The 22,652-nt window shown below is 39.8% G+C and overlaps 1 protein-coding gene across 3 annotated transcripts in view; it reads right to left on the bottom strand.

Moving 5' to 3' along the window:
* The window catches only part of PLA2G4A (phospholipase A2 group IVA), a 125,498-nt gene that overhangs the window by 27,885 nt on the left and 74,961 nt on the right, over positions 1-22,652 (bottom strand). For 2 of the 3 annotated variants that reach the window (XM_075002881.1, XM_075002882.1), the window contains exons 8-13: positions 21,569-21,705; positions 14,994-15,216; positions 12,701-12,815; positions 5,563-5,700; positions 5,091-5,183; positions 102-188 (exon numbers count right to left, since the gene is read on the bottom strand). In XM_075002881.1, the coding sequence (XP_074858982.1) occupies positions 102-188; positions 5,091-5,183; positions 5,563-5,700; positions 12,701-12,815; positions 14,994-15,216; positions 21,569-21,705 (793 nt within the window). The remainder of the gene's footprint in view (positions 1-101; positions 189-5,090; positions 5,184-5,562; positions 5,701-12,700; positions 12,816-14,993; positions 15,217-21,568; positions 21,706-22,652) is intronic. The other variant, XM_075002883.1, reaches the window with a different exon arrangement.

Below are 22,652 nucleotides of genomic sequence, written 5' to 3' on the forward strand. Positions count from 1 at the left end.
AAATTTACTTTTCCCATGACAATCACTTTGCTTTAGCAAGACAAGTTAAGAGTTTATAGAGAGAAAATGAAGTAGATGTAGTAGGTAAGACATGCCCTTACCTGTTGGTCCCTTACCTTTTGGTCCCCGTGATTCATCTTCACTGTCTGAACTATCATTGCTCACAAGATGCTTTAGCCTAATATTTTCTGTTGGGAAAAACCAATATACAACAGCTTAAATTGATAGAAATAAGCCTTGAAATAGCTTACTAGATCCAAAAAGCATCAAAATATATCATTGTATATTACTTGTGACAGATAGGAAATGAAAACTAGCGGTAAGTCTATACAGCAGCACAGTTATTTTGAAATACGCTATTCTGGAAAAGATTTTCCTGAACAGCTTATTTCAAAATAACGCTGCAACACAGAGAATACATTTCAAAAGAGCTCTCAGCTATTTCAAACTAGAGCATCTATATATAAAGAAACCTATTTAGAAACAGTGCCACTGGACACACCCTGGCTTATTTCGGAAAATGCTCTATTCCCTGTATACACCGCCCCTATTTTAGAATAGCTATTTTGAAATAGGTGCTATTCCATGTGGCTTGAGGTTTACCTATTTTGAAATAAGCCAATCAGTATTTTGGAATTATTTAATAATAATAATAAATGGAGATACACAATCTCATAGAACTGGAAGGGAGCTTGAGAGGTCATTGAGTCCAGCCCCCTGCACTCTTGGCAGGACCAAGGACCACCCATGACAGATTGTTATCTTTTTTTTTTTCCTCGATCTCTTTGCCCCAGATCCCTAAATGGCCCCCTCCAGGACACAACCCTAGGTTTAGGAGGCCGATGATCAAACCACTGAGCTATCCCTCCTCCCAAAATAAGGCTTGCATTATGCAGATGCTAGCAAACTTATTTTAAAAAAACTTTGCTGTGTAGATATACTCTAAGAAAGGTAGGCTGCAGAGGCTCAAATTATCATTGGGCAAAGCTGTGAAGAATCTATTGTGTGATCCTGGTTTGGTATCTTTGGAAAGCTCAAGACAGATTGCCCTCTTTTACAGGAATTTAGCATTATGCAATACAATTCTCTTCAAAATACAGAAGAAAATCCTTGGAAGAACAGGTGGAATTTTGAGGCACAGTCCACCCATCAGCATGGGCAATGCATACTAGCATTGCAACTTATGACTGCTTGCAAGCCCACAAAATAAAACTACTTGAAGAGAAAATAAACCTGACAACAAAGCCATATGTCCTCCAAATGTATGTCTTTAACTTGTGACTATGGGGATACTATGTGAACATCAAGTATCCCTCCACATTCTAGGAAATAACACCAAACAAGATAATAATACAAATTTAAGATAAATCAATTTGGGAGGGGAAAAAAACAAACTAAAACCTAGAAAGTAGGCCAAAGCAATTAAATGTCAGTAGAGGAGCCGGCATTTCACGTCATTAAATCAACAAAATGAACAGAAGATATCTATTTGGCAAAGCTGTACTTTCCAGCAGGATAATTTTTGTACCCAAAATAATCAAAGTCAGTCTGAAACTGTAAATTACTTGGGATTTTTCCAAAGGCACAAAAGAATATTACGAAAAAGTAACATTCTTGAGAGCTGTGCAATTAAAGCAGCAATATGTTCCACTGTCAGATCAAATAGCTCTTAAATGAGATTAATTTGTGGGAAAACTATTTTCAAGTTAGCAAACACTGTTTTCTTTAATACTTTCTGCTACTACATTTAAAGTAATCAACTATGTTGAAAATAATCAAGGGAAGCCTTTCTTGAAGCAAACAGATTTTCAATTTTCCTTGTCTTTGCTCATTTGATGTCAAATGAATTATAGGAAACTCATTTTATGGACAGCATAGCGTTGGAAAATCACCTTTCTCTGATTCCTGTGGTGACATCTGTTGGAACAAACAAGCTCACCATGTTCCCAATATTCTGACTTCTTCTGGGGGGTGTAAAGATTTAAAATGGGATCTTCAAAAGCAGCTGAAAGAAGGTAGCACCCAATTGCTATCTATGGGAATTAAGTGCCCGAGTCCTTTAAAACTGCACAATTAAAAATTCAAGATAATTTATTATGTAGTCTAGCTGGAATTCTGAAAACAAGTAATAAGTAATTGAAACAGAGAGAGGACTGGTTTGTCATAATTTTTGTGAAGAAAACTGAATAGATTAAACTAAATGACTCCTCCTAAAGAAAAAAATCACCCATGTAGTTTATGACAACACAATTTTTTGTCATGGCAGGAGAATGACAGAGTTTATCTTAAGGCGTGAAGTACTTCGTTTGGGATTTTCATATCAAGTATATGATCCAAACAAGAACAAGATCAACTAAACTATTAGGTAAGTGGCAACATTGCATTTCCACTAATTCTGATAGCTCCAAAGAGAACGTTTGACTGAGACAGGTTTACGTTAACAAAAGGAATAACGAAATTAAATTTAAATATGCTATACATATGATAATGATTCTATACTGATTGTTTCTGAGGACCAAGTTCTCATAGGCTTAAGTATTGCGCTGTAGAAATCAATACAGACACACGAGTTTCTTGTTATTAGAGATTGTCACCTTAGATATTTTTATTCTTGAAAACTAAATAGCTATTCAGACACTACCTAAACTATTGTCAATGCAAAAAATATAGATAAAAGACAAATGTACAAATCCTTAACTAGTGAAAAAGAATATTAGACACGGTAACCAAAAAAGGGAAACATTAAAAAACACAGAGATTTTGGATGTCAACAATCTTCTTTAAGAAAAAGATATGAGAACTAAGTTATTTCAGCCTCATGTTAAATGTGGTTCACAGATGTGGGGTAAAATTCTGGTTCCCTTAACTTTTGTCATTAACTTCAATGGGCCAGAACTTGGTCACATAAGTTTTATGGTTTTGCCACTATAATATAACTCAGGTTTTATCACCATCTCCATGATAAACCATCACTTTAAGGCATTTTTATTTGTCTGTAAAAATTCTCACAACCAAGAAACATCTCAAACCAAGAGCAAGATTTGTTTCTAGGGGAAAAAAATTGAAAAATATATTTGGAAGAGTAAAAAACAGATATTATTTTTAAGCATTTTCCCCTACTGGAGAAAAGAGTTCTTTAAAAATTCAAAGTGAAAACCTATTCTAGTACAGCACTTAAGTCCAGGCATAATGTGAACACAAAGTTAAGCATGCACTAGTTTTGCTGACTAATGCTTAGATTTTGAAGTGTCGGTACCTTTAAAATGAACTCAGCCTGATTATTATATTAACCACATTATTTTTGCTTCATGAAGTGAGTTTTGCTGCTCATGAAAGAAACCAGGAGAAAGCCCAGTAGGCTGAATTCCTCTATCTGCCACAAGAGAACAGAATGACAAGGCCACCTTCCCTATATTGCCCTAGAAATAGGGCTCCATCACTAACAGAAGGGATTGTTGAGTGTTTTTTTAACCCAACAGTCCTCATTCTCACAACTCAGACTATCAAGATGAGCGATGACCATTTCAATTGAGTGGTTTAAATATATTTCCATGTGCCCTGAGTCCTAGGCTCTGTACAAAGTACAGGAGCGAAAATCATTCTAATATCAAAAGCCTTCACCAAACCCCATACCAGCACTTTTGAAAGATGAACTTCACAACAACCATGAAGCTCCAACACTCCCCTCCCTAGAAATTATGTGGACACTTGTCCACTAGAAAGAGAATGGAGACCACTCAACTAAACTCACAGAAACTAAACCTTCATCAGGCGACAAGAATTAAGGAACAGACACTTATGAACAGATACCTGAGATATATCCTTCACATGACTTAGTCACAAATGAGGAGCTTTGGAACAGAGCAGGACAAGAGCCATTTGACTTTAAATCAAGAGACAAAAGTGGGGATGGCTAGACCACACTCTCGGGAAAACTGCCATCTAGCATAGTGTCTCAAGCTCTCACATGGAACCCGCAAGAAAAACAAAAAGAGGAAGACCTCAGACAACATGCAGAAGATCTACTGAGACTGAAGGGCAACAACTGGGTGGCCCTGGAGTCAGCGAGAAATTTTGTCCTGAGACCTAGGCTGCTTCTACACTCACTCCCTCCCGTCAGAGGTGGCATGGTAATAAGGCAATCTGAAGCAAAGTAATGAGGCACTAATGTGCATATTTAGCACCTCATTAGCACACTGTGACCTCACAATTTTGAAGGGCAGACTTCGAATTGCAGACTGACAGTGTAGATGTGGCCAGCTTCTAAATAAGAGTTCCACTTCAACATTTCCTTACTCTCACAAAAGTAGATCGGAGTAAGGGAATGTCGAAGTGGGGTGTTTATTTTGAAGCTGCCCCTGTCCACACTGTCAATCTGCAATTCAAAGTCTGCACTGTGAAATTCATGCAGCTACCATCATGCTAATGAAGAGATGACTATGCACATAAGCGCCTCATTCACCTGCTTCAAATTGCCTCATTACCATGCCACCTCCGAGGGGAGGGTGTGAGTGTAGAAGCAACCAGAGTGAAATGGAGGACACTTGTAGATGACCTGTGCTCCATTTGTAGTATGAGGGTTTAAAGAAAGAAAGAAGAATGGAATAGAACAGAATGGAACTGGCAACCAAAAGGTGAAGAGTTCCATCATCCCTTTATCAATTACAGGAGGAGCTTCCCCTTCAAAGATATATATTATAATTGCATGTCACCATAAGGGCAGTTTATCAGCCTGTTGGTTCCAGAAATTGACCACACCCATGCAAAAAGCATTTTGGGGTATGCATATTTAAATCTGTCCCATTCCAATAGCCTTGATGCAGGTCGGGTAGGGTACCTATTCAGACTACAAATAAATAAGAAGAGGAGACATATTGAAAAAGTACACTGATGCTAAATCTCTTCCCCTGCCCTCCATGTCATTTGCTGGTGTCTATCAATATAAACCAGTGAAAGTACGTTTCCCCTGCTTTTGACATGGAAGAAAAGGTTAACACACTGGCATATACACCCACCAACAGATCTAGAATGACAGCAATATGAGTTAATAAATCACTAAAATGTTAACACATTTGTTTTTCGTACATTACCTAATTCTTCTTCCATGGTAGGACCTTTATTCTGAGAATTTGAAACGCCAAGAACTCTGTTAAATAATATAGAAAATGCACTGCCCCAGACACCTGAAATGGGAAGAAACTTGATAAAGCAATGGCAACTTGCAGACCAAAATGTACATGATGTTATTTACCTAGCTCGTTTACATTGTGAACACACTGAAATAACATAAACAATGAGATTTTTGGACAGATTAGGCCCTAAACTAAGATGTGCAGCTGTCACATCTTCATGATATTCCCATCCCCGAATATGGAACCATTCTGATGGGCTCCCACCATGCTCTTTGGGTAAGTATTCCTGTATAGCGGTTACTCTAGGGTCAGACTGTTTTGATTACAGAAAGAACAAACCTAAAAGCACTGGAGAAATGAGAACTGAAATGTCATGTTTGTTTTATTTATTTGTTAAATTTAAGCAATTCACTTTCCATCATTCACTTACCCATTAAGAAGTGCAGGGGGTTTTCGTCATGCTTTTTCACCACTGTTCCCATAAAAAATTTACTTCCAAACAAATCAGGAGGCATAAATGTGCCATACTTCGCCATGCCAATCTCATACGGACTGAATTCTACCCAATCTGCATTTATTACATAAAGAAATTAGCAAGCATTCTGCCTCTAGACAGAAGCACAGCATGGTCAAAAAAATTTCATGTGTCACATACACAAATAGCTGGCGCATTTCTCCAAGAAGAAAGAAAAACATGCAAGGAAATATACTTGATCATAAATTGCTCCATGTTCATCTGAGGTACAGTGCTGGAGATATAATTGCATGAAGAGAAGGTTTTTTTTTTTTTTTTAGGATACATGTTATCTGAGCATACTACTAGGTCAACAACTCCTGGAAATGTCTTCCAAGTTATGAAGAAGTCAAAACTCCTTTTGACTTCACTGTTTCAGGATCAAAACTCTCAAAGTAGGAAACTTCACTGTAACAGGGAGGCCAGCAGACCCTGCTAGGACATGGGAAAAGGCAGCTCAGTCTGGCAGCCTGAGCTAGGTGAACAGCCAGGACAGTAAAGCACGTCAGAGCAGCTGCAATCAAATAACGAGAACCTGCTGATCGGACTGCCAGCAGGCTTAAAAGCAGCCTAGTCAAGCAGGGACTGGGCAGCAAGTGAGAGAGGAGGTGGAGGAGTTTGGAGAGTCCTTGTGAATGAGCTAAGAAGAAGGTAAAACAGATAAGGAGTCCAGGGAGTGCCTCGTCTCCCCTCCCCCAACAGGGCTGACAGCTCCATCTGCAAGGACAGGGAGGGAAAGAAACCAGCCAACTGGCCAGAGTAGAAGAGGTAGCCTCAGCCTAAACCCTATGGTCAGGGCAAAGGTGTGGAACCTGAACCACATAAAGGGGCAACTTGCCACACTCACCCATTCCTACCATAACAAAACGTGTTGAAAAACCTATGCAGGCGGGGGTCGGGTGGAGGCAGGGAGAGAGAGATTGTGGACTTGAAACAGACTACAACATCTGGGTTCCATCTGAAGCATCAACATGAATCACCAACACAAACCCTAGCAACAGCTGTGATCCTCCAAGATCACTGAGTATATAAAATTACAGATTTTGCTGAGTTCACTGAAAACATGAATTATGGTAACGTGTAGGGCAGATGAAATTGTTCTGCACAAAGCTCTGAAGAGACTCCAGAAGTGAAATCTGGATTTCGCCAAAAGAGTTAGATGTGCAGTGAAATACAATTAGAACAAACAGGCTTGGGAAGGAGACAGTTAAAAATTACTGACAAAAGAGGATGCAAAAACATTGTAACTGTAAATACAATTTCTTTTTTCTCCATAAAGTTTACACATACAAAGAGACTGTATGTTTTCTGGATTGTACAACACTAAAAATAGGTGGGGTAAAAATTTCAAAAGCACCTGAATGACTTAGAATCTTAAGTTCCATTTCCAAAAGTGACTTACACACTTTAACATCTAAATCCCATTCACTTGCAGTAAAGGGTTGAGGTCTGAATATCTCTCTTGAAAATGGAATTTAGATGGTTTTTTGAAAATTTTACCCCAAATCCAATGTACTCATGTGGCAGAATTCAGCTCTAAATCATGAATTAATTAAAAAGGGGGGGGGCAGGAAACCATTTGTAGATAAAAACACAACCTAAAATATTTTGTCTTCGTTGTCTTTTACTTGAATCCATCCTTTTCAGCAACATCACTGAGTACATTTATAAATCAATCATCAATAACTAAATGAAGCCAAATATCATTTACCATGTGCCTTCCTCTACATACAAATTTGCAAAACATGGTAACTTTGGATCATTGACTTCAGGTGACTTGAAAACATGAACATGCAGGCCTACTGATGGGGGAGTAGGGGTGGTACAGGAGGCAGTTGTCCAGGGACTTAGCAATTCAAAAGAGTGGTGGCAGCCAGAGCCCTGAGCACTTTATATCACTTCTGGAGCATGATGAAGTTTGCTGCAGGTGGCTCTAACGGATGGTTTGGGAGCGTGTGCCGGCTTTGGGCAGCTCTGGGGGGGGCACAGCACACTCTGGATGGTGCTGAAGGCTGGCTGTTCCCAGTTGCATCCCTTTTTGGAGCACAGAATTGGGCCTCCCCCCACAACACATCACCCAGGGGTCTGGCAGTTCTGTTGCCTGATTCTAAACATAGCAAAGATTCAAAGAGAGAAGACACTAGCATTTAATTCTTAATATCAATGTTGGAGCAAGCACGCATCCTTGTTTGACGCAGCTCCTGATGCTGAAAGCATTGATAATGTGCCATCGTATTGGACGGTTCCTCTCATCTCTTCGTGGAAAGACTGGATCATCTTGAGTAACCGTGGCGGACATCCTATCTTGTGGAGCAGTTTGAACAGTCCATCCCTGTTGACCAAGTCGAAGGCCTTGGTTAGACAATATAGAGTGGCTTCCTCTGCTCCCTGCATTTCTCCTGCAGCTGCCTCAGAGAGAAGACCATGTCGACGGTAGATCTCTCTGCGCGGAATCCGCACTGTGATTCAGAATACACCCTCAGCAATCTTCTGGAGTCTGCCGAGGATGACGCGAGCAAACAGTTTACCAGTGATGCTTAGGAGGGAGATTCCACGGTAATTGTTGCAGTCGCTTCTGTCTCCTTTGTTCTTATACAAGGTTACGACGTTAGTGTCGTGCATGTCCTGTGGAACCTCTCCCTCTCTCCAGCACAGGCACAGTAGCTCATGACTACTGGCTTTCAAACTTCACAGCCTGCCATGGTTGATTAGGAGGGGGTTATGAGTTATCTGATCAAAGCACACTGTACAGTATTGCCCAAGCAAACCACCTGCAGTCTTTCACACATACAGGTATAGGCATGAGAGGAAACTTAGAGAGCCAAAGATAATAATTCTGAGGTTAATGCTGAAACTAAATTTAGGAATAGCATGGCCAAAAAAACAGCAAATTAAATCCATCCATCATAGCCAAGACTTGGTATTTGCATAGAGGAAGATAATTTTTCTAATCACACCCCACAGCAGAGGCAAATCACCAGATTTTCTTCCCTCTAATTAACTGATCTCACTTTTAGTCACTCCTCTTGTGGGAGACAGGTGATGTCTCAGTGGCAGGACAGGACTCAAACTATCCTGAGACACAAGCTTTGATCTGAAGGGAAGAATTTACCATAGTGCAAGTCGTTATATATCTATGTTCAGTACTATTTGGTGCGCTATCAATACCCTTGTAAGGCAATAAGCTGAGAGCAAGGGTAGCCAACCTTTTTGTGTTGGGGGCCACATGGCAATTTTTTACATGTTCCAGGGGCTGAGCACAAAAGAGCCTCAAACTTGCTCCCCCATCCCCAGGCTTAACCCCTCTTAGCCCCAAACCTGCCCCCTTCATCCCCAGAAAGACCACAAGCTCCGCATGCTGCTACTGCTCCTCTGCAGCCGCGGCCTCTCCCGCCTCCTTCTCAGCATGCCTGCAGGGCTCCCGCAGGGGCAAACTAAGCCGCCCTTCTCCCCAGTTCTCCTTCTCACTTCCCTCACTTGCAGCGTGGACGGCTCCCTGCCCTGCTGCACTGAACTAATGGAACTAAATTTAATTGGTTTAACAGCCAGATCCCTCCCGCTGGAGGTTGCCAACCTTTGCCCCAGCCTGACTACACCCAGTGTCCCACATTCACTTTGGCCAGCTTGGGTAAAATGGTGCCTCTGCCATGGGAAAAGGCTTTGCAGGCTGGAATCTGGCCTGCAGGCCATGTGTTGGCCACCCCTGGCTTAGAGAAATCTTAAATATGTGATTATTGACACAATCCCTTGTACTGCACTGTATAAATCTTGTTTGATTATAAGATGGCTGGAAATGGAAGAGTTGTTTGCCCCCTGTGGTGATTTGGTTTTGAGCACTTCTTGCAATGCCCTTTCTAAAGGCACTTATATCAAAATAAATTGTCAGTACCTCATCTGAATCTGATCCAAACATTACAGAAACATTACTTCAGTGTCGCTTGTATCTGTCCCCTGATGTAAATCAGACTAATGCCATCGTGGACTAATATAGATTTACACTACCTGACTATCTGGGAATTTTGGCCTATTCTTGTAGGTGGTAATGTTGAAAAAGCACTTGTACTGCAAGGAGTAGGCATCCTTGGATAGTGTACTGCAAGAAAGTGTTCCCAACTGAACCAAGCAATTTACCCATTAATATGAAGTACAGCATGCACTCGCCTTACTAGCTCTGAAATGTTGGTAACAATCAGGAGTGTCTTAGACACAATTCCAGGTGTAGCAGATCAAAAATCTAAACTGGCATTGACCAAGCTTTGGCGATTTTTTTTCTTTATGGTGCAATTTGTCTTTTTTTATATGAAGAAATTTGGGAAATCCACAGTGGAACCAGCACATGTTCTGTGAACGCCGATGTCTCACCACAAGTAACTCTGACTAACTACTGTGAATCTGTCAGCTCGCACTAGGGTCAACTGTCTGACTTTGCTTCAGTAAAAATAGCTAGCTAGGGGATTTTACAAGTTGTCTCAATAAAAACATCCCTGAAATAAATCATATTAATTATGTTTAGTTAGTAATTACTACAGTTCTGGGCATGACCGGCGCCACTGGGGTCAGAAATACTGTGAACCGTTTGAAAAATGAACATTTAGAGCCTTGAGCATAAAAGCAGTATAGCAGCTGCGTGAAATTTCATACCATCACCTCTCTGAGGAATGTTATCCTATACAATTAGTGCACCTCAACAAGAAGGAACAAGACAGAATTTATCTTACATCCATAACTTAATAAGCAAAAAAAAGTGGAAGTATTTTTGTTCCACACCTACTTTATCACAAGTCAAGACAAGTTATGCAACTCGATTACAGGGGAATGGCTTGGAAAATTATACTGAATGGAAAACTTTAAGATCATGGTACAGTAAAGAGGCTGATGAGAATGACACTTTTTAAAGACAGTTGTTAGATTACTGAAGACTTAAAAAGGAAAGATGGTCTTGTGTTTCAGACAACAGAGTGGGACTTTTGAGGAGAGTTACTGGGAAGCCTCCCTCACCTCTCTCCGGTGGAAAATTTTCAACTTCTCCTCCCAAAAAACAACGCAAAAAAAAAAATCCAAAAAAACAAAGAAAACCCTCACAAAATATGTTCAGCTTTCAGCTGAAAATGTTTCAGTTTTCCATTGAAAAGAAGATTTTTGAGGGAAGCGGACACTTTGCATGAATATTTTCATTTGGTCAAAAACATAAAAACTCTGCTTTATGGAATCGGAGAACTAGAAGGGACCTCGAGAGGTCATCTAGTCATGACAAGACTAAACACACCCATGACAGGACCAAGCACACACATCAGGATCATCTGTGACAGGTGTTTGTCTAACTTGCTCTTAAAAATCTCCAATGATGAAGATTCCACAACCTCTCTGGACAATTTATTCCAGTGCTTAACCACCTTGAGAGTCATGAAATTTTTCCTAATATCCAGCCTAAAATTCTCTTGCTGCAGCTTACACCCATTGCTTCTTGTCCTTTCCTCAGAAGTTAAGGAGAATATTTTTTCTCCTTCTTCCTTGTAAAAACCTTTTCAGATACTCGAAGGGTGTGATCACATCCCCTCTCAGTTTTGGTTTGGTTTTTTTTCCCTTTTCCAGGCTAAACAAAACCAATTTATTTGATCTTCCCTCATAGGTCATGTTTTCGAGAACTTTTACCTTTTTGTTGATCTTCACTGGAGTTTTTCCAACTTTTCCACATCTTTCCTGAAACAGGGCACCCAGAACTGGACACAATACTCCAGCTGAGGCCTCATTATCACAGAGTAGAGCAGAAGAATTATTTCTTGTGTCTTGCCTGGAACACGCCTACTAATGCATCTCACAATGATGTTTGCTTTTTTTGGCTCACATTTAGTCTATTATGTCCCCTAGATCCCTTTCTGCAATACTCCTTCCTAGGTATACATTTTCCATTTTGTATGTGTGAAGGATTGTTTCGTCTCAAGTGGAGTACTTTGCATTTGTCTTTATTGAATTTCATTCTATTTTCTTCAGATCATTTCTCCGATTTGTCCAGATAATTTTGAACATCCACCATATCCTTCAAAGCAATTGCAATCCCATCCTGGCCCACAACTTGGCATCATCTACAAACTCTGTAAGCATACTCTCAATGTCATTATCTAAATCAATTATGAAGATATTGAACAGAACCAGTCCCAGAACTGATCCCCACAGAGCCCAACTCGTTATTCCTTTCCAGCATGACTGTCAGTCATTGATAATCACTTTCCAGGAATTGTTACCTAACCACTTATGTACCCACCTAACAATAGTTCCATCTAGATTGTATTGTCCTAGCTTGCTAATGAGACAGTCATGTGGGACTATATCAAAAGGTTTAGTAAACTCTAGATCAGTGGTTCTCAAACTTCTCACTAGTGCAGACCCCCATTTACCTCCCCAAATGTTCAAGCACCCTCAATCATTCTCCCAACTGTTTGCTCACCCCCATCAAAGCCACTTCTAGCTGCTATGTACACTTCATTAAATGAATAGGGAAATTGTAACAGTTTTTGGACAGCAATTAATAACATTATTGGAAGGTATTTAATTTAAAAATAATAATTGTAAATTTACAATTTATTTAAAATTTATTTTCTATGAACATTTTTATTTATCTTTTTTTTTCCTTGTACCCTCTGCAATACCCTCACGAACCATCAAGGGTCCGCAGACCCAGGTTGGGAAACACTGGTCTTGATACACCACATCTACCACTCTTCCTCAGCTACAGGCTTAGTACCATACCAAAAACAGCTATCAGGTTGATTTGACAAGATTTGTTACTTCTCACCTTATTATCTTCCAGGTGTTTGCAAATTGATTCCTTAATTGGTTCAATTTCCATATCATTATGGACTTTAAAAAACTTTAATCATTATTTAAAATTAACCCAATCTCCTTTGTAATTCTCACAGTGGGACCAACACTTCAAGATTTACCCAAAACATGGAATATAATTAGTCCCAAACAGCGTTAAGAAGTAGGAGTCTTTATAAAGTGGAGAAAAAAAAATCATACAAATGACAACTAAGCAAAGAAGGTGAAAATGTACCTGCAAACATAAGTTCTGACACATCAGGTTTAACATGAAGACAAGTAAAGAGTGGCAGAGGACACTGCCCCTGATTGACTTTCTCTTTCATCTTGCTCAAAGTGGTGTTCATCCTCTGTAGAAAAAGAGGAGAGAGAGGTTACATCAAAACCATCTAGAGATGATTGACATGCTGCTAGTTGGGAAGACTTTTAGTTCTGTTGAAATCATCACAAAGGAAAAATAACCACCTGAAAAATCAGAATGCACCACCACCAAAGAAGCCAAACTCTCTGAATGTTGCTATCTGTACCATAAATATTAATTTATAAATATCAATGTAGTAAATGCCTAAAGTAGGAGAGATTCTAGTTCCCATTCTCATTGAACTATTTACCATATGGCAGATCAGGGAAAGACTTCTGGGACCCCATTGGGTATGTTGTGAGAACGTGGTAGTGATATTATGAAATCAGCATCTCCCATACACTTCATTTCCAGTGACTGATGGGGTAGCAGTAATGGGGGACTCTGAGGATTCTTATCTTTTGTTGTTCCATCCTGGCTTGTCAACTTGCCAGTCCAGAATAACTATTTCTGATTAATTCCTTGTGTGAGTACTCTTATTCCAGAATGAGACTGCTCAATTTTGAACTATATTAATCTAGGTTAAGTAAATGCAGAATATGCTATTCTTAGAGTAGGTCTACACAGCACAGCTATTTTGAAATTACAGCTGTTATTTCGAAATAACTATCCTAGTATCTACACAATGCAACCTCTATTTCAATAATAATAATAATAATAATAATAATAACAACAACAACAAATAATTTTGAACTAGTGATTTGGCTTATTTTAAAATTGGTAAACCTCATTCTACAAGGAATAGCACTTATTTCAAAATAGGTGCTGTTAAGACAGGGAATAGAGCCTATTTTGAAATAAGCCACAGTGGCTGTGTCTACACTTCTGAACGAGGGAAATTGAAAATGCAAATGAGGCATTGGTTTACATATCTAATGCTTCATTTGCATAATCTCTTTTAACTCTTTCAAAAGAAAAAAAAGCAGAGTAGATGGAGCTCTTTCAAAAATAAACACCATCTTCGAAAGAACTGCTCTTCCTGAAACAAAATAGGAAGTAGGGTTCTTTCAAAGATGGGTTTATTTTTAAAAGAGCCCCATCTACACTCCTTTTTTGTCTTCTGAAAGAATCTCATCCGAAAAGAGATTATGTAAATTAAGCATGAGATATGTAAATCAGTGCCTCACTTACTTCCCTTTTGAAAGAGGAATGCAAGTGTAGACACAGCCAGTGAGTCCAAAGTCTGTATTTTGAAACAGGCTCTATGTGTGTAGACAAGGTATTTCAAAATAGCTAAGTGCTGTTTTGAAATGTGTTTGGTATGCAGCTGTGCTATTTTTAAATAAGCTGCTTTGACTAGCTCTTCCAGAATAGCTTATTTTGAAATAAGACTACTGTGTAAACATACATACATACTATGACAGATATAAGAGCTGTGATCTACCACTTACAGAATCCTGGGAGCTAAGAATCTTGGGAACTAAGAATCCTGGGTTCTATTTCCAGCTCTTCCAATGACTTATTGTTTCAATTTTTACATTCATCTAAGTTCTCTAAGCTACTTTTTGCTCCTCTAGGTAACAGGAAAAATAATTCTAACATAGCTCATTCCTTTCTTTCAGGAACACAGTACATATACCACATCTCAAGCACCATTTCGCCCTCCTTTCTGTCAACATTTTATTGCTGTTAACTATGGAATAAGTCAATATCTCTGTAGTTTATTTTTACATATGCACATTATGAATTATCAGATAAATATATAATATTCTATTACCATATTTCAGTATATAAATATTCTTTGCTTAAAGTACACGATCACATCATTAACCAGACTTCAGTTGGTCTATTACATCAATCAGTCAAGCAAGACTGTCTTTAATACTACACAACAGTTCTCTTCTATAGTATCTCTTTTACTTTTAGAAAGTTGGCGATAGGAAACTCATAGCACAAATTAATAAACAGATAGACCAACTGGATCTGCGTTATTACCTCATAATAGATTAACAGGCAAATCCTGCGTCTTTTCTTATACACTGTGCACAGACAGATTGCAATGTTCTGGAATTTACTTGTTATGTGAAATTATTTGACAAATATTTCTGCTATCAAATGTGTCTGATAAAATGTTAGTGAGGACACAAAAATATCAATTCAAATGAACACCTGCAGATGTTATTTTCCAGTGTCCTTACAGCTCCAATAACCATCAAAACGTGCTTACATTTTGAATAAGTGTTTCCCCTATCAACATTCCAAAGATATCAGTAAATGTCACAGGCTGCCCAGAACGTTTCTTATTCCATAATGCTTCAATGTAGCGTTTCACTTTCTGAGGAGTGAGCAGCAGAAGTGGGTTATAACTAACGCAGTTCATCAATTCTTCATTAATCTCCTTTGGTCCTTTTTTCGGGAAATCTGGATGAGAATACAAAGTTGACATGAACCTGTAATGAAAATATAATGATCAACAGCCCTGTCAGGAAACACACAAGAAACCCAGGTTCTGGTTTTTCAGTTTGCAGAATAAAGACCCAAATGAGCTAAAATTGCAAAGACAGACTAAGCAAACTATATGCTCCAAATGGATGAGGACTTTAGGATTTGACCTCATCGTCTTAGTTACTCTATTTAAAACAGGAAGTAAAATTTGCCCTCTTTTGAAAACAGTACATAGGTGCTTTTGAAAATTATGTATCATATCATTGATATATTCAGACATATCCCTGTTTTTAAGGATGAATATATTTATCTGAAGTTAAGAATGAAAAAGCACCAGTAACTAGCATCTGGTCTAACTTTTCCCACCCATGGGCAAAATAAATTTTGTTGTGCGTGCCAAGGCAGATGGCTGTGCACCACCAATAGAAACATATGCTGCCAGCTGTGGAAGGGTGTGGGAGCTCTGCATATCAGCTGGGTGGCACCTGAACCTCTTCTGGGCAGCTGCCCAAGTGCACAGCTTACAGGGAATACCACCAGTAACTCAAGTGGGAAAATGATTAAAAATGCATAGAAATATAACATATAAGGTAAATTTTAGAAAGACAGGAAGGTATACATTGAGGATAAACATACATACAGTAAACCCTTGAGTTACACAGGGGTTGAGTTCATGCAACCTCCGTGTAACTCAAATGTTTGCGCATATCAGGGGGAGACTGGAACAAGGCTGCTGCTTTGGTTCCCAGCTCCCCTCTGCTTGAGGACCCAGGAAACTGAACAGGGCTGGTCAGTTTCCTGGATGCTTCGCCCTGCCTTCCCCCAGCAGCGTGGTAAGTTAAACACAACTTGATGCTGCTCTGCAGCCCCTTCTCCCTGCCTTCTCTCAGCCACGTGGCTGTCAATGTGACAGCCGCACTGTTGGGGGAAGGCAGAGAGAAGGGCCTGCAAAGAAGCATCAAGTTGTGCTTAACTCACATTAAAGTGAGTTACATGCAACTTGAAGCCACATATGTCGAGGTTTTGCTGTAACATGCATGCACACACAGAGGTTATAATATGAAAAATTTTGCTCATGGTATAGTCTTGTTTTCTAAAAGAGTTGTGTATGTGTACATAACAAACACACACACAGTTATGCTTATACAGATCTTTTCAGGCTCCAAATACATTATTCCATTTCTAATTGTGTGGACCACTGGTGAGTCAGTTCTCCAAATCTAAATGTGACTCTACATGAAAGCTTCAAATAATTGTTTAAATTGTACAATTAACTATAATAATGTTAATAAAACTCTACATGCCAACTGCATTATGGTCTTGACAATTATCTTTCAGCAGTAGATCATTATCCAGTCACAAAGGTCTGAAGTCCTAAACCACTCTTTAATTTGGGAAAAATCGCACTTGAATAAATGGAGTTTTGATTGATTAAAGGCTTCTGAACAGAGCTCCCAAATCCAAGCATTTCAATTAGATAAAACTTATTTATTTATAGGCTTGAGGTCGACAAAATTAGAGGAGAAATTATTACAACAAACTATCATTGCAAAGCAAAAAATGTTCTGGCAAATCAATCTGACCCAGAGAATGAGGAAACAAAATTCTCAGGAAAACAGTGTAGATAATATGTCACTTTCAGCTAATATTATCACTGGTATGTGTGTGAACTACTGTCACTTAGAGGAATCTGCGCAGGATTTACAAAGGTGTTTAGATGTTTCAAGATATGATGCTTAATTTGTAAAGAAAAAAAGGTGCTTTGGCTCATACTATTTTTTTCTACTATCATAATTAATATGTCAAGGGGCCAGGGCTATCAACTGCCAAGTCTGGAGTACAGAGGCTCACTGAGGCTATGGTTACTCTATGCAGTCTGTCAACAGAAGTCACTGTTGGAAGAGATTTCCCAACAAAGTTTCTGTTGACAGAGCGCAGCCACACGTTAAAAGCAGATCAAAAGAGTGCTCCACTCTGTCGACAGAGCAGTCGGAGACTGCCCAGCTGCTCTCTCAACAAAACAGGCACCCAGAAGCACAGCAGACAGGGTTGTCCATTGTTCTGGACACCATCTCTCTCAAGTGAAGCGCCCCCAGAGTGTCCACACAGCATTTCTTTTGACAGAATCCATTGACAACAGCGTTATAACTCATGACTGAGAGGCAGAACACTGCCAGCAAAAGCACTGAGTTTTGTCAACAGACTGTCGACAAAACACATTTTGTGGGTGTGCATGCTCCATGAGTTTTGCTGACAAAACCAGGCTTTTGTCGGCAAAACTCACTAGTGTAACCATAGCCTGAGATAGGTGCTTAGCAGTATTTTCAAACAGAGTCTAAAAGGTTAGGCACCTAACCCAAAATTGGTAATTATGTCTACACTACGTCAAGTTAGTAGAAGCCTGTGTTTTGGCAGTTCTCTGCCCCTGCTCCCCACCCCCACACACCCTTGTATCATGTATCCAGTTTAATGCACAACTGCGTTGTCATGCATGTTACCAACATTCTCAGAAACAATCTCTGTTACTCAAGGTTTTTTTTTTCTTCCCCACTTAATTGGAATAATACACATGCTATTATATGAAGTAGTATGTATGAAAACAGAGCCTAGATGGTCCCTAACTGTACATTGTCTTACGTCTACTGCACCAACAAATAAAGCAATAAGGAAATTAACAGCTTTTGCTCTTTACATTTCATAATCAGATTTTTAAAAAACTGCTAAAGTAAAATGTACACACTGTAAACAACTCTCAGTCCAAAGGGACAGCATGTTGTATGTTTTAGGCCATGACTCATCAATGCCCTTCAACTCACAAATGAAATTAATGGGCAGCTGGTTTAAAACAAATAAAAGGAAGTTCTTCTTCACACAGTACAGAGGCAATCTGTGGAACTCCTTACCACAGGAGGCTGTGAAGGCTAGGACTACAACAGGATTTTAAAAAGAGCTAGATAAATTCATGGAGGTTAGGTCCATTAATGGCTATTAGCCAGGATGGGTACGGATGGTGTCCCTAGCCTCTCTTTATCAGAGGCTGGAGATGGATGGCAGGAGAGAGATGGCTTATCATTACCTGTTTGGTCACACCCTCTGGGGCACCTGGCATTGGCCACGGTTAGGTTGGATGGGTCTTTGATCTGACCCAGTATGGCCATTCTTCTGTTCATACCTAACCTTAGACATAAGTTAATCCTACTGTCATCAGTTAGTGCTCACATAATTAAAGAAAAGGCATGTCCACAAGGCTCCAATCCAGCAAAGCACTACTGAGGCAATAAAACTTACAAGCATTCCCAGAAATGCTTTCAGATAGTAAAATGGGGACGTGGAAAGTAGTTTGAAGCCAACATACTCATGATTAAAACTCCAGATTGATTTGGCCAGGCTTTACAGTCATCTTACAAATGAGCACTGAAATGGAGAAATTTAAGATCTTGATTGCAAATATATTTTTAAATGGACAAGAGACCAGATACTCCACAATCATTTACAATGTAATTGAAAGATTAAAGAGCTTATAGCAGCATTTAGCCATTTGTAACTCATCTTTTTAAGAGGTAAAAGACAGAAACACCTAAGCTAATATAAAATCTTTTAAATACATTATGGCAAATGAAGACTTGATGATTGGAGGTTATGTAAAGGTACACAGAGCTTCTTTCTATACATCTTTCTCCAGTCCTCTCCTATTGGTGTAATTTTAATCTTTCACTTTTTACTAATGCCGTTTGAAAATTAACAGAAGTGCGGGTTACCCTAGTTAGCACGAGCCAGATATGTTTACAGTTAAGGGACAGTAAAGGAGTCACTTTTTAGGCAGTGGTTTAGTGTTAAGAGTTTAAAGTAGACCCAATGGGCAAGAACCCACTTGGTCTGTCACTGTATAGCTGTTGCGGGGGGCAGGGGGGGAAATCGGTCATTTATTCTCACCATGCTTTATCATAATGAAACTTAGGTCACAGGCCTACTTCAAGGTCTACTTAGTGCTTGCAATGTGCTTTGAGAGTTCATGGTGGTGCTACGTATTCACATGTGTATGAAATCACAGCTGAAATAAGTACACCACCAAACTGCAGCACAAAGCTATATCAAGACTGCTGACTTCTGTCAATAGAAGTTTTATCGACAACACACATGTTCAGACAGCAGATCTGTCAGCAGAGATCTGCTGATCAGGAGCATGCTGCAGATATCCCTGCAGACCTTGCTCCACGAGGAAGAATGGATGTCTCAACAGAGGGTTTTTTTCAGACATTTGGCCCCATGTGAACGGGTCAAATGTCAGAAAAGCCTCTCCCGACAGAACTGTTGTGCAATTTGCTTATCTTTTGCCAACAGTTCTTGGACATCTAGACTTAGCCTGAGAGAGAAGAGGAGAACAGGATGCAGATCTGTCTGTGGTCCAGCAATATGACTGACACAAGTAATGAGGCAGACACTCTCTGACAAGGTCAGGCATGCGTCTCAGGTACAGGCAAGGACCTGCCCTTTCCCTGGAGGGGAAGGAACAGGGACTACTCCACCCTTCAGCAGGGAGGCACAACCCTGTTCCTGGGGGATAAATGATATGGAAACAAAAATACAAGGACGTACTGGCAAAGTGTCAAAACTGAATTTCTGTACAGTGCAGAAGACAATTCTGAGCAAGTGTTATCACCCAGACAATATCAACCTATTGTGTAAACACCAGCTCTTTTTAAAGTTATTTTTTCTGACCTGATTGGTTCAAAAATTTTGCTATTTTGATTCAATGTCTTATTATTTTTATATTGCATCAACACACAGGACTGAACTCTTGCCAGTGGTGTGTTTGTTTAAAATGTAGCTCAGTAAGATCCAGACCTCAGGCACAATTGTCTCACGTTCTGACTAGTAAGTGGCTGATTCAATGAACTTGCAGACTCAGCTGAGGCAAGAAGGACAGCTCTCATTACTCCAAACACACTATACCAGGGCTGGATTCAAGGGGAGATAGAGGATTGGCACCAGTCCGACGCTGGCTTCTCTACTGGTCTCAAAGTGAGCAAAAAAAAAAAAAAAAAATCTCAGTCTCAGACTAAACAAAAAGTTGGAAACAGCAAAGGCTTTATAGGAAATAAGCAAAGCACAGTCAGCATTCCAGCCTTCCCTGCTCTGACCAATGGTAAAATATTTTATGTGAGAACATCCACTATTAATTCCTTCAGAGAAAACAGGAGTACATCTCCAAAAGCCCATAGGTGGAGACATGGGCTTTTTTTCTGGAACTGGGTGTTCCCATCTTCTGATGTCCACATGGGAGATGGGTACTTGGAACTTACACCAACTGCTATAAACACATTGTTATATCTTTCCCCTGTTGTGAAATTATAATGGCCTTGATCCCTTTCAATAAGACCTTTCGTTTGCAGCAAATCCCAAACTTGCACATCCAGGCCACGTCACAAAAATTCTGATTTTGATTTCCATAAGCAAAGAAAAATCTTCTGTGTGTGTGTGTGTGTGTGTGTGTGTGTGTGTGTGTGTGTGTGTGTGTGTGTGTGTGTGTGTTCATTCTTAAGGGGTTAATGCTCCTGATCAAAGGCTCCCATGGCAGAAAGGCCACAAGGCTACACTGATACCAAACTGCTATAACCTCTCCTACTTACAAGTTAGCCCACTCACATGAAACTTGAGGATACTGGTTGGACAGAGATATGGTTATGGGAGATGGAAACTGTTTTAATTCCGATCCTCACAAGCTCCTGCTTAAGCAGTCCACTTGGGCAAAGGCTATGCTACTGAACAATTTCGAAATAACATATTCGAAGCAGCTATTTTGAAAAATCACAACAAGACACAAAATGCATTTTAAAATAGCATTCTGGACACACCGTACTATTTTGAAATAGTGCCATTGGTATCATTATGGCTATTTCAAAATAGAACCATTCCAAGTCTTAATAGCACCTATTCAGGAATATCTATTTCAAAACAGGCATTATTTCTCCCACATCAAGGGTTAACAATTTCTAAATAATGCATCTGCTATTTTGACTTTATTTTGAAATAACACATGCATAGTGTAGATGTTCGCATAGTTATTTTGAAATAACGGGTGCTAGTGTAAAATAACTGCATAGTGTAGATGTAGCCCTGGAGTTGAAGTTGCCTACATCTGGGTTCTCCACCCATGCTTTAAGGAATTTTAAAAATACTAGCAGCTGAAAAACAGCAATATCGCCACTCTGTAGCACTGGATGGAGAATTCCTTCTCCCTGGTGACAGCACCCTGCATCACAAAATTCATTCATCCTCAGTGGGCCTCCTAGTCTTCAGTAGAAAGTTTCCACTGCACCAAAGATAGCCGGGTGGGTGGGGGTGCAGAAAGCTTACCATGTAGATCCAGACAGACCAGCAATATATGTTGCACAATCTAAAACTCCTGATTCATAGAGGGCCTTCATAACTCCAGAAAACCCCACCATGGCACGAAATCCACCACCTGAGCCCAATATCGCTATCACTGGTACCTGGGCAAATGAAAAAGACAACACACAAGAAGGTTAGCTTAGAGGGTACATTTTAAAGAACTAAATACATTTTGCATCCACCAATCACTGGCTAAAAACATCAGACTCATGCAATTAATACAATCACCATTCAACAGAGACTGAACCCTGAATCTTAATAGTCTCTGAGCTAACAGGAAAACCAAAATGTTCCACTTAACATGAGAACAGCTCTTTTCAAAACGCCTGTTGTAGAAGAGTAACAGATAGTAAACTAAAACTCTGCCCTCAAAAAAATGAGCCATTAAAAACAAAGGATATGAAAGATGCCATTGGATGATTTATGAGTAGCCAACTTACCCTCCCTACTTATAATATGTAGCGTACCCTGTGTACTTTGATTGCTACGCTCATCCGAAAGATACCTGTACTTCAGTGGTGTGGCATTATTATTTATTCAGTGTGTTACTGAAGCATGAAGAAGTTCTAATCACAGACCAGAGACCCATTGCGCGAGGTACTGTGTAACCACAGAACAAAAAATAAAGGGGTCTACTGAAGGGGGGCACAAGAGTAAGGCAATATCTTGTGACAATAAAGGAATCCTCCTTCATCTACAGATCACCAACACACTACACCAGACTCATCCATACAGAGGCATATCTGGGGTACTTCCACTGGCTTCACTGGAGTTTCACCAGTGTGAATCTAGGGTAAGTGAGATCAGAACGTGTCGGAATACATCAGGTGAACTTGCACAGTCCAGTTCCCTATGTACTACAAAATAGTAAAATTTGGGGTTCACACTCCAGAGGTGGTGCATGGCTGCAGAGCTGGGATTTGCCTTAGCTTTAGCCTTTCTAATGTTGATTCATTGCAGGAGTTGGATGGAGAGCCTGCCGGTAAGCGCAGCCGTGTGTCCCTACCTGTATGAATGCTGACCAAGGAGCAGGCTGGAATGCTTGGCC

This window comes from Carettochelys insculpta, chromosome 9 (assembly GCF_033958435.1).
Source record: "Carettochelys insculpta isolate YL-2023 chromosome 9, ASM3395843v1, whole genome shotgun sequence".
NCBI classification, from domain to species: Eukaryota; Metazoa; Chordata; order Testudines; family Carettochelyidae; genus Carettochelys; species Carettochelys insculpta.